The sequence below is a fragment of the Phyllostomus hastatus genome, unplaced genomic scaffold (assembly GCF_019186645.2).
Source record: "Phyllostomus hastatus isolate PE091 unplaced genomic scaffold, TTU_PhHast_1.1 phas_scaffold_46, whole genome shotgun sequence".
Taxonomy (NCBI): Eukaryota; Metazoa; Chordata; class Mammalia; order Chiroptera; family Phyllostomidae; genus Phyllostomus; species Phyllostomus hastatus.
The window spans coordinates 6,629,617-6,646,383 of NW_025334032.1; the positions used below are offsets into that span (position 1 = coordinate 6,629,617).

General features: G+C 41.0%; 1 protein-coding gene and 1 non-coding gene across 2 annotated transcripts in view; both read right to left on the reverse strand.

Moving 5' to 3' along the window:
- TMTC4 (transmembrane O-mannosyltransferase targeting cadherins 4) overlaps positions 1-15,156 on the reverse strand; it is an 84,067-nt gene extending 68,911 nt beyond the window's left edge. The window contains exons 1-4 of the mRNA XM_045821769.1: positions 14,987-15,156; positions 11,444-11,659; positions 7,574-7,689; positions 6,241-6,457 (exon numbers count right to left, since the gene is read on the reverse strand). Coding sequence (XP_045677725.1) covers positions 6,241-6,457; positions 7,574-7,689; positions 11,444-11,605 — 495 coding nt within the window. The 5' untranslated portion in view covers positions 11,606-11,659; positions 14,987-15,156. The remainder of the gene's footprint in view (positions 1-6,240; positions 6,458-7,573; positions 7,690-11,443; positions 11,660-14,986) is intronic.
- LOC123807842 lies at positions 7,259-7,361 on the reverse strand. Its single transcript, XR_006783717.1, has one exon. It is a non-coding gene; the product is annotated as a U6 spliceosomal RNA (small nuclear RNA).
- Positions 15,157-16,767: the final 1,611 nt, after the last annotated feature.

Here is a 16,767-nt window from a genome sequence, read left to right on the forward strand (position 1 = left end):
GTTAGTTCCCTGCATGAGTCCTGAAGAATGCTCCTATAAATTCAAGAGCAGAAAGAAATAGAAAGTAGTGGAAAAAGCTCAGGGTGAGGCAGGTATGGGCTCCATATCACCTTGGTGAGTGAGGGATGGAGCAGCTGGTCCTGTGGGCCTCCTGCCAGGACAATGAGAGCTGTGGCTATCTACAGGGCCTGAATGTGGCCAGGAATCCTAAACCTTTAGGGAGAATAAAGTAAGTAAAGCCAACCCAGAGAAACTTATCCAAAGGGGTCCTTATATCATGGTGGTCAGGGGAGACTGGGGTGAAGGATGTGGGGGTCAGAGAAAAAGATTCCTTGAAAATAGCGAAGGGAAATGGACTGGTTTGGATAAATATAAGAATAGGGACCAAAACAGTCAACCACTTATCTGAGTACAAAACCTGATAGTAAAATAAACTTTAAACATCATAAACTTATCTTAAAACAAATATTCTTCCTTTGCCTAACTGGTGAAGATACTACCAAGTTTAAGCAATGTGCATTAAGCACTGTCTGACATAAAGAAAAACAAGTTTTAAAAACTATGGCAAATGTCTTAAACTGAAAAAAGTATTCAGTCCTTACAATAAATTTTTGGCATATTAATTAAAGAGATTTCATAGAAAAGATTGTAAAAGGCTACCCAAGCAGGTACCACATCTAACTGGGAAATGGGCCTAAGAATGAGGAGAATTTTTCTTCTTTTATGATATTTGCATAACATGTATTTTCAAGCAAAGTTCTTTACAAACACTATTTTTTTTCTTACAAATATCCTGAAACCACTCATGTCAAGAGTAAGAGGATTTTGAATTAGTTCAGAACAAATTTCCCTAAGATGTGCCACTCTGGCAGGTGGATTAGTTTGACCTGAAGGCAGCTGAGACCCTATGGGCTCAGGAGATACTTCTGCTCCTCAACTATCCAGAAGAATCTAAATTGGAGCTTCGCCCATAATGAGGTATTACCAGAAATACCTCTTTATGACCTATCTATAGGACAGGGAAAACTTCTAATTACTGAACATCTGCACTTCTTACCATCCTGCAAATTCCCCTCATCCCCTCTGATGTCCCCAAGGCATCTTACATCGTTCCTTGGTTCAGGATGCCACATATACATCACTTTCCCTTTCTGTCTCTGAACCTTCATGTATGTGGGGTTCCCGTACATATGGGTGAAATTAAATTTGGTTACTTTCTCTTATTAATCTGTCTCATGCTGATTTAATTATTAAACCAGCTGAAAGAATCTAAGAGTAAAATTTCTTCCCCCCATAGTTCTCTGGAAAAACCAGTGCACTCTCCACTATCCACCACATTGTTTCCCCACTAGTGTGCAGGGGCCATAGGAAGGAATTTGAAGAAGGTGACAGGGAAAATGTTTCCCCACCCAACACTTTCAGCATTAATCTCTGGGTTCATTGGAGGGTCAGATTAAGGAGGCCTGAGCTGCCTGAATTCAGGCAACTTAAAATCTTCATCAGTATTTTGAGGAAAAGGAAAACTCAGAGTTGTATTGTGTCTTTAGGAAACCCCCAGGGACTCTCTCCTGCCTGGTCTCCAAAAGACAAGGGACTAGGCAACCCCCTCTAAGCTCTCCACTCTCTTCTGGTGGCTGGTCTGTCAGAAGCTTTATCCAGCTACAAATACCCCAGAGTGATTGGGGGTGGCAAGTTTGAAAATGAGACATTTCTATGAGTTAGGAAGCAAATAAGACAGATTACAATTATTTCACTACCAACTGGGGACCATGAGGTGGGAAGTCTTCAGGGTGTGACTGACTCATGTCAATTTGCCTAGGACTGTCCTTGTTTTAAAATGGAAAATCCTTTGTCCCATAACACCCTTAGTTTTAAGCAAAGTGAATGGCTGGTCACTATAAAGATTGGAAAATGTAGGTTCTTATTTGCAATGAGCAAAAACATTCCCAATGTTAATATAAACACATAAATGTTAATGTAAAGACATTTATATTACTAAATCTTTATTACTATAAAGAAATTTATATTACTAACACTGCTACTGCTTTCCCTTAGTAAATGTAAACAGAAGCAGCACAGTTATTCCCAAATCCTCAATCCTCATCCCAGATCCACATTCAGTTGGGGTGGGTGGTGGGGATGCTCTGCCCAGGGCTATTATCAGAGATCCTGACTGGGACAACAGTGCAAAGCTGGTCCTGGCCTGGAAACTCTAAGAAGCTCTCCTTCCATCTGGCTCTTTGGGTGATCCTGCCTTATGCTCACTTTTAAAGCAGGGTTAAATGTAGAGTAGAGAATTTCTGGCCAAGATGAAGGCATAGGTAGATACACTTTGCCTCCTCAAACAACCAAAAGAAGGACAACAAATTTACAAACAAAAAATAACCAGAACTGCCAGAAAATTGAACTGTACTGAATTCTGACAACCAAGGAGTTAAAGAAGAAACATTCATTAAGACTGCGCCATAATGCAGCGACGTGGGTTGCCCCACCCTGGTGAATACCTAAAGTTCCACCTCTTACAAAATAACAGGTGTGCCAAGACAAAAAATATGGCCCAAGTGAAAGAACAGATCAAAGCTCCAAAAATAGAACTAAGTGATGAAGAGATAGCCAACTTATCAGATGCATAGTTCAAAACACTCGTAATCAGGATGCTTATAGAAATGGTGGAGTATGGTTGCAAAATAGAGGAAAAGTGAAGGCTATGCAAAGTGAAATAAAGCTACATGTACAAGGAACCAACAGTGAACGGAAGGAAACTGGAACTCAAATCAATGATTTGGAGCAGAAGGAAGAAATAAACATGCAGCCAGAAAAGAATGAAGAAACAAGAATTCAAAAAAATGAGGAGAGGCTTAGGAAACTTGGGAACAACTTTAAATGTTCCAACATCTGAATCACAGAGGTGCCAAAAGGAGAAGAGGAAGAACAAGAAATTGAAAACTTATTTGAAATCATAATAAAGAACTTCCCCAATCTCGCAAAAGAAATAGACTTGCAGGAAGTCCAGGAAGCTCAGAGAGTCCCAAAGAAGTTGGACCCAAGGAAGCACACACCAAGGCACATCATAATTACATTACCCAAGAGTAAAGATAAAGAGAGCATCTTAAAAGCAGCAAGAGAAAATTAGATAGTTATCTACAAAGGAGTTCCCATAAGGCTATAAGCTGATTTCTCAAAATAAACCTTGCAGGCATGCAGGGGCTAGAGAGAAGTATTCAAATTCATGAAAGGCAAGGACCTACATCTAAGATGACTCTATCCAGCAAAGGTATCATTTGGAATGGAAGGGCAGCTGAAGTGCTTCCCAAATAAGGTCAGGTTAAAGGAGTTCATCATCACCAAGCCGTTACTACTTAAAATGTTAAAAGGACTTACCTAAGAAAAAGAAGATGATCAAAACTATGCACAGTAAAATGACAACAAACTCACAATATCAACAACTGAACCTAAAAAAAATTAAAAACAAAAACAAAAAACAAAAGCAAACAACTAGAAAAGGAACAGAATCACAGAAATGGAGATCACATGGAGGGTTATCATTGGAGAGGGGGAGGGGGAAGAATGGGGGAAAAGATGCAGGGGATAAGAAGCATAAATGGTAGGTACAAAATAGACAGGAGGCGGTTAAGAAAGTATAGGAAATGGAGAAGCCAAAGAAGTTATATGTACGACCCAGGGACTTGAACTAAGGGTGGGGGAATGCTGGTGGGAGAAGTGGTACAGGGTGGAGGGGAATAAAGGGGAGAAAAAAAGTGGGACAACTGTAAGAGCAAATTCAACAAAATATACTTAAAAACATAGAGTAGAAAATAACAGGGAGGTATCGATAAGACAAAATCGAATACTGACTATTTGTCAAAACAATGGAAGTTGAATACACAAATTATCTGTCTGATGGATTACTGATTTTTAATGATCTATAACTTTTCCTTGTAATATGACTTTGAATGCTTTTCATGGATTAGAGAGGTGGGAAAGACTGAGAAATTTTTTCAGATACCCCCTTTTCTCCTATATAGCTAGACTTCTCTTAGCTTATTTTTAAATATCTCAAATGTAGAACTTTGGTGGTAACATGTTCCCAGATTGCATATGCCTGGAGATGTATGCATGTACATGTGTATATCCCGTTATACTTGTTAGCATTTCCAATTTTTCTACAAACTAACTTTTCAGTATTTAAAATCAGAACTCTAGAAAAATTTCTTTGGTTAATAATTCAAATATTTCATTTTGTTTTTAAGATCACACAAAATTAGATAAGGACCAAAACTGTAAATCAGTAATTTTACCAGAAATTCCCTTATTTCTGATCAATGTGTATATTTCTGAGTCCCAACAAATATTTAGACTATAAAATAACTTACAGAAACAAATTTTAATTTAATGTCACACATATACACATACATACAGCTTACAGTAGTTCCCATCTTGCCAATACCTTAAGTCCTCTGAATTTGCTGAAGTAAAAAACTATGATAATTTTTTATAGCTTAGTAATAAGATTAGAAGAACACTTTGAGAGCAATTCCATAATCCTCTTAATACCAAAGAACAGGTAGTTTAATAAAATTAATAAATGAGATGCTAAAGGCAAGAATTCTGCTCAATATTTTGAAACTTAATTTCAGGATGCTTAGTACAATTAGTTAATGTGTAAGTATTTAAATACATATGAGATGCAGAAGTCTTGTAGAGATGTGATACATGTAGTATTTTATACTAGGTACTTCACACTCACAGAATGAATACATAAGATCAAACCTTTTACCTCAGCAAACATGGTGATTTACATTTTCAAAGGGTTCCCATGGAGGTGTGGGGTAGCATGATTCCTGAAAATCCCACAGTTTGTACCAAATATATTCAGCAGCAGCTCAGTGGAATAAAAGCATGACCCACAGGATAGCAAGTTAGGCCCCTGTCAGGAGCTGCCAATCTACCTGGGCTGAACCTGTCAAGTGGAAGAGAATAATACAGGGCAAAGACAAGGAAGGGAAGGGAGGTGGGGAGAATCCCCCAGTAATTTCCACAGTTGGACTTAGGGACCTACTTTCCAGTTCAGCTCAAAGTATGCGGGCATCACCTCTGCACAGACCTCAGACAGCCAGATTTTAAGTTCTATTCCTACATCCACCAGCTGCTCAACTCACCTGCAATAAGTCCTTTATTTGTCCTCTCAGACCATTTCTTCTTCAGTAAAGTAAAACTGTTATACTGCCACAGAGTTTCTGTGACAATCACGATAGCAAGAGAAAGTATTTTGCAACTTATAAATCTCTCAGCAAACACAGGAAAATTGAGCATCAAACCCTTCACTGAAGAAAGTTAATCTTAGCATCTGGTTTGTAGACCCCAAAGCCAGGCAACATTCAACATTCATACCTTTACAGTGTGATCATACAAGAGAAACAGAAAGTATGGGTTGGCCAAAAAGTCTGTTTAGTTTTTTTCCATAAAAGATACATTTTTCATTTTCACCAATAACTTTATTGATTTGGATATTTTTAGTAGTATGTCGGCTATCTCCCATGTGGTATAACATTAATTGTTGTCAATTAATGTCTCAATTTAATCATTATCAACTTCAACTGGTCTACCCGACTGTGGAGCATCGTCCAATGAGAAATCTCCAGCATGAAACTTCACAAACCACTTGTGACACATTCTATCAGTCACAGCACCATCTCCATAAACTACACACATCTTTTTTGTGTGTTTTTGTTGCATTTTTACCATGCTTGAAATAATAAAGCATAATATGTCAAAAATATTGCATATTTTCTTCCATCTTCACTATTAAAATGGCTACACAAAAATTCACCAAGTTTGATAAGTTTTTTTAAAATGCATGCTGATATAACAGCTGCCATAATACAATCTAACAAAATTGTTTTGAATAAAGTTAAAGACAACTAAGTGCTACTAGAGCTATCTTACAGAAAAAAAACAAGTGAACTTCTTGGCCAACCCAATATCACCAGAGGTCATACTATTCCATCATTATAAAATCTTCATTGGTATGAGACTCTGCATTTTTCCACAAAAGAATTCTATTGGACCTACACAAAATTGTTTCAAACATCTGACAGGGCATAGCTGTGTATACAAGGTACTGTCTACAGCTCTAAGAGGATTTAAAGGAAGCCTGTTTTAGGAACCAAACTGACATACAGACGGCTTCTCAACCTTACACAAGTACAAATGTCATAAGCAGACATGCGTAATACTTACACACTCAGTGTGTACCGGATGCACTGCAAATAGCAGTGCAGCCAGCAGGGATGATCTGGGAGCCAGGTTCAACCTCTGGCCTTTACTGCTGTACTGCAGGCCACCAAATAGCACTGAGAAGACATCAACCATGAGGACAGAGATGCCACTGTGCAGAAGGATGTTCACCATGTGGAAACTCATGGGGTGGAAGCCTCCGGACAAACAGTAGTTAATCCTGCAGCAAATAAAGGGTGCTCATACAAGGGGTGCAGAAACATGTGAAATAAATGCAAAACCATCTGAAGGAAAAGGCTAGTAATTAAAATATTAAAAGGAGAAAAGACTCTGTGCAACTTTGGTAAAATAACACCAAGATAAATAATGCCATCAAGCTAAGAAGATTGAAGAGAAGGCAGGAACGTAATCAGCTGCAGAGGGGTAATTGGATGATAAGGTGATTTCAGAGGAGTGGGACAGAAAACTTGGTGGCAAAGCTAGACCAATTTTTGAGTGCAAAAACAGCAAGATTACATTCCAAAAAATATATTATCACATATTACTCGTGACTATTCCAGAGGGACCTGGATATAAGATAGTCATGTAACTTGCTTATGCCCCCCTCCAAAAAAAAGTACTTTATAGTTTGTCTACCAGTCTCCTGAACAATGAACTACTTTCTCATTGTCAGGGACTCTTATTTCTGACTGCTTTTCAATTACCAGTGGTTCCAATTCATCATTTCTATGCTTCTTTGTGAGATCTAGACACAAGTATTTAATGCATACAAGAAACATCTATGAATAGAAACTTTTTGTGGTAAATAAATCTATTTAATGCAAAAAGCTCCCTGATTCATGGTGGGGGGGAAGAATTAGATTGTTTTTAATCTCATCTTGGTTTTGCCTATTGACAGTAGGAAGATTTATACCTTATTTTATAGTGAAAAAAATGACAATTTCATTTGATGCCACACATTACCTTGACTCATATTATTTCCTTGGTATTTACCAGCAAAGGGTCCAACCCCCAAGAACTGTGCAAAATAGAACACTTCATCGATTTGTATATCATCTTTGAACAAGGGTCATGCTAATTTTCCCTGTATTGTTCCACTTTTAGCATCTTTCCTGCCAAAGCAAGCCCTGCAATAAAATATCCTAACACATGTTCTCTCCATCTTCCTGTGACCTAACTCCTAATAGTTGGAGTTATTCAATACCCCTACTTGTTGGAGACCCTAGGAACCATGGATAGACTCACAGACCCTATGAACTTTGTCACATACAACCTGGTACATTATAATGCACAAGCTTTGGGTGACCCTCTAGTACAGGCCGTAGTTATATCTCACCTGAAAGTCAGGACGGTGAGAGGTCGGTAGGACTTGTGGCTGGTATTGCTGCTCAGCCTACTGCCCCAGAAGTCATGATACCATAGGTCTCCAAGGGGTGTTTCTGCTTGGAGATCCTGTGGGAACACAACCAGAGGACATTCTGGACAAAGGAGTCATGGCTCCTTACCCCAGAGCTAACCAAGTCCTCTTCTTTAAAGTTCCTCATACTTCTACTCTTCAACTTTCCCAACAATCCTGGGCCAAGCAACCACTATCACTCATCTAGGACATAAGCAGGCCTCCTAGAGGGTCGACTGAACCCTCTGAATTGTTCTCTACATTGATCTTTCCAAAATACAAATCAAGTCACTCCACTCACTCCTGCTTAAAACAATGCAACTGATCCCTCCCCTTCCAGGACAAAGCTGATGTCTTGACATGGACACCACAGTCCAGGGCACCCTGGCTCCCACTGAACTCTGCAGACTCATCTCTTGGACTCCGTGATCCTGCTAAAGGCCTTCATCGGTTCCCACACAGCTCCTGCTACCATCTATCCAAAAGGTTTTGCATGTTCAGGTTTCCACCCAGATAGTCATCCCTGAAGTCTTCACAACTCAGCTCCTCTTGCCGTTTATATCTCAACCTTCTTGAGCTGAGGCAACTTCCCTTCCATGGGTCTTGGGACATCTTGCACCTATCCTCAGAGTGACTGGCACACTGGTGACTTATATTCATATAGTTATACCCATATAACTATTATCTGTCTGCTCCACTGGCCTAGGGCTCCACAAGGCCCAGATATGTCTATGTTTGCTGGGAGTACATAGAAGGTGCTTAATCTATGCTGAATGAATGACTGGACCATATAGCTAAGATCACTATTACCCTCTCTCTTATCTAATACATAAGGCAATTTACAAAAATATCTCATTTAAAACGTGAGTGGATAAATGTTTTTAAGTTTTCCATTTTTGATCATGAGCTAAGCAGATAGTAATACTAAAGAAAATAATTTTTAAAGATAAAGATCACTAGTATTAAAAAAACATTACCTATCTTACTATCAATACTAACATAATTTAATTTGGTATTGTACTACAGACACTTAAAGAAGCATTTTTTTTTACATTTAAATATGAAACTAGATTGTTTAAACTGCCTAACAATAACAAAGGCTATGGAGTAACTCCACAGGTTACTGTGGAGTAACAAAACAATATTAATTTTTCTCTTTAAAGCATAATTAAACAAGAATATTTTAGGGACTAGAAATTATACTAAGCACCACAAGGTATATCAGTGCAGACTCTTTGTTGCAGTAAGCAAAATTGACTCTGATTAGCTTAAAAAAGGGAATGCTTTAAAGAAGAGTGCAAGGCTCACTGACTCCCTGGTGGTTTGGAAAACCAGGTTCAGTGCTGTGTAGCCAGAAGCACACACACAAATCACACACCACCAGACATCTTGCTGAGGCTGCCCCTCTGCCTCCAGATCCAACCTCTTTGCATAACTAGCTCTTCATTCCAACAGCTGGTGCACCTGATAGGAGAGCCTATGTCTGTGTCTGTATCTAAACTGGACAGTTTTTGCAGGCAGTGGGGAATGACCCAAACAGAAGAAATGGTCAGATCACAGCTAGCCCAAGAGAACAACCAGTGTCCATGACACACAGTGGAGTTTGGTGAGTCCTAGCTACTGAAGTGCTTACTAACTCAAAAGGAAAGGCTGGAAAAGAGGCAAGAGATACAAAGTTGGCCACCTGATACCCACTTGGAGGGTGTATTTCTCTTCTACTGGGTATCAGCTTCAGAGGGCTTCAATATACTGACACCCTCTATGACTTGGTTAGATATTTCCTGAAGGTCCCATAATCCACCTACTAACTGAGTTCAACTCAGTTAAAAATTTTAAGTCCATCTTCTTTTGCACTGTCCTAGAAGTACCCATTCAGTTGTGAAGGGGGTGGGTAGAGGATTTCTTCTATGTAAGCAGAAAATAAACACCAAGGGAGCTCTAAATATTTCATCAAGTATAGCCTAAACAGAGCAGGGAACACTACAAAAAGGTCAATTTTTCCTCATAATGATTTATGGAAAAGATGTTGTATGTCTGAATTTTTTTTGCTGACTCTGTATCTCAAAATCATCATCTCAATGAAAGAGGGCAACTTGACACTACAATGATGCATCTGGAAAACTGTCTTTAACACCAATAAAACCCAGTAACAGCCTGTTTCACATTACTGTAGGCACAGTGCCAATGAATGGAGTGCCTTTCATTTAACAGGAAAGAAGAAAGGGAGGGCTAGCAAGTTAACAAAGGGGCACAGTGTGATGCTCTGGAAAACACTGCCAAGACAATGTGTAGTAGCACCATAGCATGGCTTCATCTGCCTTACCCCACATAGAAGGAAAGAGAATTATACCCACACATCAGGGCACCCCACATACAAGAGAGCTCAAGCTGTCCCTTTCCCTGTTTATCAAAGTTCTTCCACATAGGTTCTAAGTTAACTTTATAAATCTTCCACTTGCTAAAAGTGGAGGAGTCAAGAAACTCTCAATAAAATAATAATTTTAACAATAAAGTCTTATCCTTGAATCCTTGTTAGGAAAGCAATTCTGTAGCTATCAAGCCATGGATGTGACAGAGTTGCTATGATCTACAAATGTACTTCTTTTTCTTGTAAGCATAGTTTTAAAAACAACTGAAACAGAAATGTCCGAAAAAACTGCTGGATGAACTTGAGGAAAATTACAAATGAAGAACTTGAATTAAAAAGAAGCATCAACAATGCTGTAGTTTGTGCCATCAAAATACAGAAAATCAGTTGCAATGCATTACAAATGAAATACTACAAAACAGTCATTCTCCACTGCCACCCACAGAAAAAAAATTTTTGTTACATCGACAATTTTTTTCCAGTATTTTCAATGTGAAAATGACTTTTTCCTCATTTGGTAGAAACAATGACTTCAAAAATTTAACAGTATCCAATAACGGTGTTACAAAGAGTTGCTACAATCGCATCTGCTAGAGAGAGCAAGTAGTATATTCCTTCAAACTGTCTTCATTGGTTAAGGTATACACATAAAATATCTCCTGAGTAACTAGATGTCATAGGACTACAACCATTTTCAGTCTTTCTCTTCTGGGCCTTCCCTGCCTCCAACTTTCTTGTTCTGATTTTCTCTAGGCTTGCTTAAATCTTTTTCTTCCCTTCCCACAAATTTATTTCTTCTCCTCCTTCTCTAGTTAAGAGAATGAAAGAGTATATTTTCCCTGAACTGATGGAGCACCCACTGGCAAACAAAAGTGGCTGAAATTTTGCAGATTCAGCAAATTTGGATCTCCAACACAAAATGAGCAGGAACTTCATCACTCCCCATCCTCCTATGGCTGTCAGTAGGCTCTCTTGATGCTATCAGTGAAGGACAAAGAAGCCAGCACATGGCCTGGTACTGAGGCTGAACCTTTTCATGAGCTATCATACTCAGCCATCACTGCAGCAAATATATGATTTTCTTTTTTTCTGGAACAGTTCCGGAAATCTCTTACAAAACCTAACTCAGTCTGCAATGTCCTACAACACCCTTGCCTTGAAATCTTAGAATAATGGTTTCTCTGATACACGTGTGGCTTGCAGCCTCACATCACACTGGGTATATAGGCAGGGGTTGGAGACCCCCGGCAGCCAGCCTTAAAAGGGGCCCTATGTCAAGGAGACACTATCTAAAAGAGATGGAAAATCCAGAGTACAATTGGGGCCCATGCAAATGCTTAACCCAAGTTTAGTAGAAACTAATTCAATATAAACTTAGATTATTACTGAGATGTAAGCAAGTGGTTAACATAAGTTTATCAGAAAGGAATTAAGATACAAACCTTATTGTTAACAATAGCTTCAGAGTCATCAAAGACAAAATCTCCATCATAGCTACGTGCAAAACATACGAGGGAAACAAATCCCACTACTAACTTAGCCCTGAAAGGAGGAAGAACAGAAGATGGAATGATGTGATCCAAATCGGCCTCCAAATTGGCCATTCTGAAAACTGCAGGCTGTCAGCCTCTGGCTCTAGCATTGTGCTGGTTAGAAATCTGCAAGAAAAATAGCATGATATTCCTGTTAATGGTAAAATCATATGGTATTTGTCTTTTATTGCCTGGCATTAACAGGAACCTAAGCAACAAAACAAACAAGCAAGCAAAGTATAGCCAAAGACATTGAAATTGAGAACAGGCTGACACTGAGAAGGGAGAGAGAGGGGAGGGGATGAAGGGGAGGAAAGGGTGAAGAGTTTACAGGAACAATTATAAAGGACATATGGACAACAAGAAGGGGGATGGAAATGGGGGAGAGAGGCGGGGAGGGATGGAGTGGTGGAGAGGAGTGGGGAGAAAAAGGCAGAAAACTGTACTTGAAAAACAATAAAAAAATGTAATAAAAAAAGAAAAAGAAAAAATAGCATGATATAATCATTCATTACTGCATTGTTAGGAGTGCTTCTGCAGTGAACCTATTCACCTGGAGTGAACAAGAGTTACACAGTCATTTATGTTGCAATTTTAGAGGATACACTTTTTAAAATCTTTAAGTTGTGGTTTTCTAACTCTAGTGGGCAGAAAAGTCATGTGGGACACATACAGATTCTCCTGGGCCCAACTGCAGCCTACCAAACTAGAAACCATTGGGTTTGATGCTGGATTATCCTTGAGAAACATTGATTTAATGGACTCCTATATTTATCAACCCCATAATGGACATCATTTTTTACAGTCCTGGAACCAGTTTACAAAGTTAAAAAAAAAGTTACTATTTTACTGCATCCAATCAAGAAAAATAAAGAAATATTCATCATTCAGTCTTAGCACATTGTATGTAGAGGGGATGGGGGAGGAGGATGAAACACGATTGCAATTTTGAGAACTCAGGACACTCATGACAGATAGATGAAAATCTGAGAGAAGAGTTTAATAGAGATAATGAGGCAGGGCATATGTTTGATGGCCAAGTCAATGGTTCATATACAGACAGCAGTAAGAGGGAGGAGAGAATGTTGTACTGACTGGTTTGGGACAATATCTTATTCCAGAAAGGGCTGAGCTATATCTGAAAGAGGAGAGAAGTTATTCTAGGTAAGGATATGACCTTCAATATCTGTGAAAGAGACAAGTTACAAATATACATTTACTTCTTAACTTTTTTTCAAACAGGCAAAATATTAAAGCCAGAAATTTCCTTGTCTTAGCCTTGCCACTTAGTTCTGTGGCCTTGTACATGTCACTTATTTTCTCAGAGTCCACTTCCTGCACTACTCTGCAAAGCATAACTTCCCAGCAGTGAGAGAGCTTCCGGTCTTGGAATTCACCCAAATACTAAACTACCTCCCCAAACCACATATTATCTGTCCCCATTCCCACCACACCCTTAATAGGTGCTTTCTTTGGATTTATCAGAACCATGTTTGTGTCAAATTGCTTGGGTTTCAATCCTGGGTAACTTTGGACACATTACTTAACCTCTCTGGGCCTCAGTTTCCTGACCTCTAAAGTGGTAATGATAACTCTGCTGACTTCACATGATTGTAAAGAGAGTTAAACAGGACACACACCTAAAGTGTTTAGAAACACTGGCTTTAATAAATGCCCAGGGGTAGTTAACTTTATTATAAGTACCTGCTCCAAGGAGGGTGAAAGCACAGGCAGACTATTTTCTTTTGAAACAAGAAATCCCTTTTAGTATTTGGTTTATTGATACCAGGGCTCTTTTGTCTTTCCTATTAAGAGACCTGCCCCATTCCTTTCCTGCTGAGACAGAGGATACTCCCAGGTCCCTTGACTGGGAAGGCAGTTTGAATGTACTTGTTTTAAGGTTTCTAAGGGAATACCTCAAGACTATGGGATCAATAAGGAGTCAGCCAAATAGGCCCTTTGAGGTTACAGGCATCTTTTTGACAGGCTTCTGAGTAAACGTGGGGATAGAGCCAACAGTGCACAGAACATATCATTCGATGGTAACAATGTCCTTTCCAGATTTTCAATCCAGAGATGAAAGGCTCTTCCATTCTCACTGAGTTCTCCAGGCTCTCTGCAAGTCCTGGGGGGAATTCCATCTACTACCTGCAGTCCCTGCCCTTTTTCTTTTCCAGTGAAAGGATAAACTACTGCTCAACTCTAAATTACAGCTGCAAACACAATACAGGTCACCATGCAGGCCTCAACTACTGTTGTCTACATTTCAGCTAGAGTAGTCCCACTACTTAAATAAACAAGGCTGAATAGTTAGAAAGATACCATGACTTAACATGGAGGGAATCGAGTGTTCTTTGATTTAGAAAGTTAATGTGAAGGAAAACAAACATTTTATAACAGTTTTAAATGCACAATAGAGCCATGAACATAATAGATGGTCTTGATGTAATCTGCCTTAGGCCCAAATATTTGAATATTATTTCACAAAATGTTATGAGGTCCAAATAGCCCCACTGGAAGAATACTGAATCAGAAAATAAATTGTGCTTCTTAAATTAATTGTGGAGCTTCATTTGTCATCTCAGACTGTCTCTAATGAAGACTAGTCATTTTGGTACTAAGGGAACAGCAGAGATGTATGCAAAGCACAATGTAGACAGACCCTAACATCTGAGATGCTCTGTCCGGCCAGGGCCAGACTCCTGGGGAGTGAACAAGACAGTTGAGTCAGTTTCAGAATGATCCCCTGCCTCCTCTTCTCCTGCAGGGACATCAGAGAACCTAGTCTGCTCAGTTCCTGCCGTCAGCATTTTCTGTACTCTGGCTGGCTCCCCTTCTCGTAGCAGCTTCCCTCACTTCTTTGCTGTGCCACCTGCTCAGCTTCCCCAAACTCCAAGCCTGTGCAAAGAAGAGGTGGCTGGGTGGTCCAGGGCCGGTGGCACCGGCTCTCTGCAGCTGTGCTACGCAGCCAGCTTGCACTAGCTGTCACTCACTGCGCTGGCTGCCGGGGAGCCACCTTTAATCCAGGGCTCACATCCAAGTGGCCAGGCAGCACCCAGCCATCGAGGGCGCGGGGCCCCGAGGCCAGGTACACAGGCACCCGGTGCACCTTGGGCTGGCAGGAGGGCCTGCGCAGTTGTATCAGGCTGGGGGACTACGACAATAGGCGAAGGGAGCGCAGGAGCCGATACCCGAGATGCGGGCAGAGGGAGCAAGCACGCTCTCATGTTTTTACAGCAGGGCGCCCAGGGCCTGAGTCCCCCAAGCCCAGGCTGCAATTGTGGTCCCGAAGCCAAATCCTCCAGCAGCGTCGCAGCGGGTCCAGAACGGCCCACCAAGCTTGGGGCGCAGCAGCAGCAAGGACACTGCGTCTACTCTGCCCCCAACTCCGCTAGCTCGTTCTGAGGCGTGCTCAGCCCCACTCCACACTGCAGGAGCCTCCCCGCACTTTACCTGCAAGCAGCCAGGGCTGCGGCTGCATCTCCCTCCCGGGTGCGGAAAATCCGGCTGCTCCGGTCTCCCTACCGGAGCTGGGCAGGGGGAGGGGCCGCTTCACCTTGCCCCCCTCCCACACCACACGCTGCCAGCCACCCGCACCTCCAGCTGCTTCCCACGAGTGTGGCCGCTCCCTCACAAGCTCCCGCCTTGGCCCGCCCCCTCCTTTAGGCCTTTGGCTAGTTCTGCCGTCACTTTCATGCTGCAGCGGGTTACTTTTCAGCCCATTGGCTGATGAGCGAGATGTCGGGCTGGCAGGGCTACCGGTGTTGAAGGAGGCGTAGGGACTCGGCGGACTCTACGGGAGAGGAGGGAGCGGAGTTTTGAAGTGGAGTCTGGGCGGAGCCGGTGGGGGTGGGGGGGAGCGGTGGATTGCGGGAGCGGGCTGCTAGAGGTCTGTCCCTTTTCCAGTTGTCCACCCACGCGGGGCCTTTTCCTGCTTTCCAGCATTTCTCGCGCTATCTGCGGTGGCTCTTGGCGAAGGGACCGCAGCCCCTGCAGGAAAAGGAACTGGATCGGAACCAACGGAATTCCAGACTTCCTGTCTGGGAGGAGTTACTTCAAATGCTTGTCTCGACTTTCTGCCTCTTGGAACAGAACTGAACTCAGTTTTTCAATCTGAGGCCTTGCCGCTTTTGTTTTTGTTTTTGTTTTTGTTTTTGTTTTTGTTTTTAGCAGATCCTCACCCAGGATCTGGGTATCCATTCTGCTGACCCACGAATCCTGCTGTGACGAGATCTCCATCCATCTTCATTCACTGATAGTCACTTTGCCCCAAACTTCCACTCCCAACCAGATTGCTACTCTGTCCCCCATAACCCCTATTTTCAGATTACTTTGTCTCCTGCCTCAAGAAAAAGAAACAGTATCCATTCTCCACCACCAAACCTACCAACCTACTCCTTAAAGCACAGATTCCAACGACCTACACCCTGCCTTCACATAAAGGAAAGTGAATTTGCCTGAACATCTACTCTTTTAACTTACTTGTCCCATACTTTCTCTGCCTATAAAAACTCTATTTTGAACAGCTTCTCAGAGCTCCCTTCTATTTGCTAGATGAGATGCTGTCCAATTCATGAATCATTTAATAAAGCCAATTATATCTTTAAATTTACTCAGCCTAATTTTTGTTCTTTAGCAATATAAATATATACTATATATGTTCTGCAATGATTTGTCATGGACACTTTTCCATCTCCATAAATCGAGATCTAGAAATCACTTATGATCATTGGAGACTATCACATTGTCTGTACCACAAGTTAGGACCATTAGGTTGCTTCTAATTTTTCATCACTATAAACAATGCTGAACATCTTTGTGCCTACATTTTTTTTTTACATTTTTGTAAGTATCATCTTAAGGTAAATGTCTTGAAGTGAGATTGCTAGTAACGATATGCAAACATTTTGAAAAAACATTTCTAGAAATGTGTATGGCCATTTATGTTTCTTATAACAGTTTGCAAAGCATATTTCTCAATACCTTGTCCAAATAGGTTTTGTCAGTATGCAACAGAGTGGTCAGGCCAAATTGTGGAAGGCAGGATCAGGGAGAAAATCCTAAAGTGGAATTGAAGATTAAAAGCAGCTTGACCCCTCTTTGAAGGGAGGGGCCACGTGAGGAGGGAGATTGCTTGAGGCAGAAAAGCAGAAGAGAGCTTATATGGAGCATGCAAAGTTCAAGACTTTGCCCTTTTGCTAAACGTAAACAGCCAGAAGTGGGACAAAGGCAAA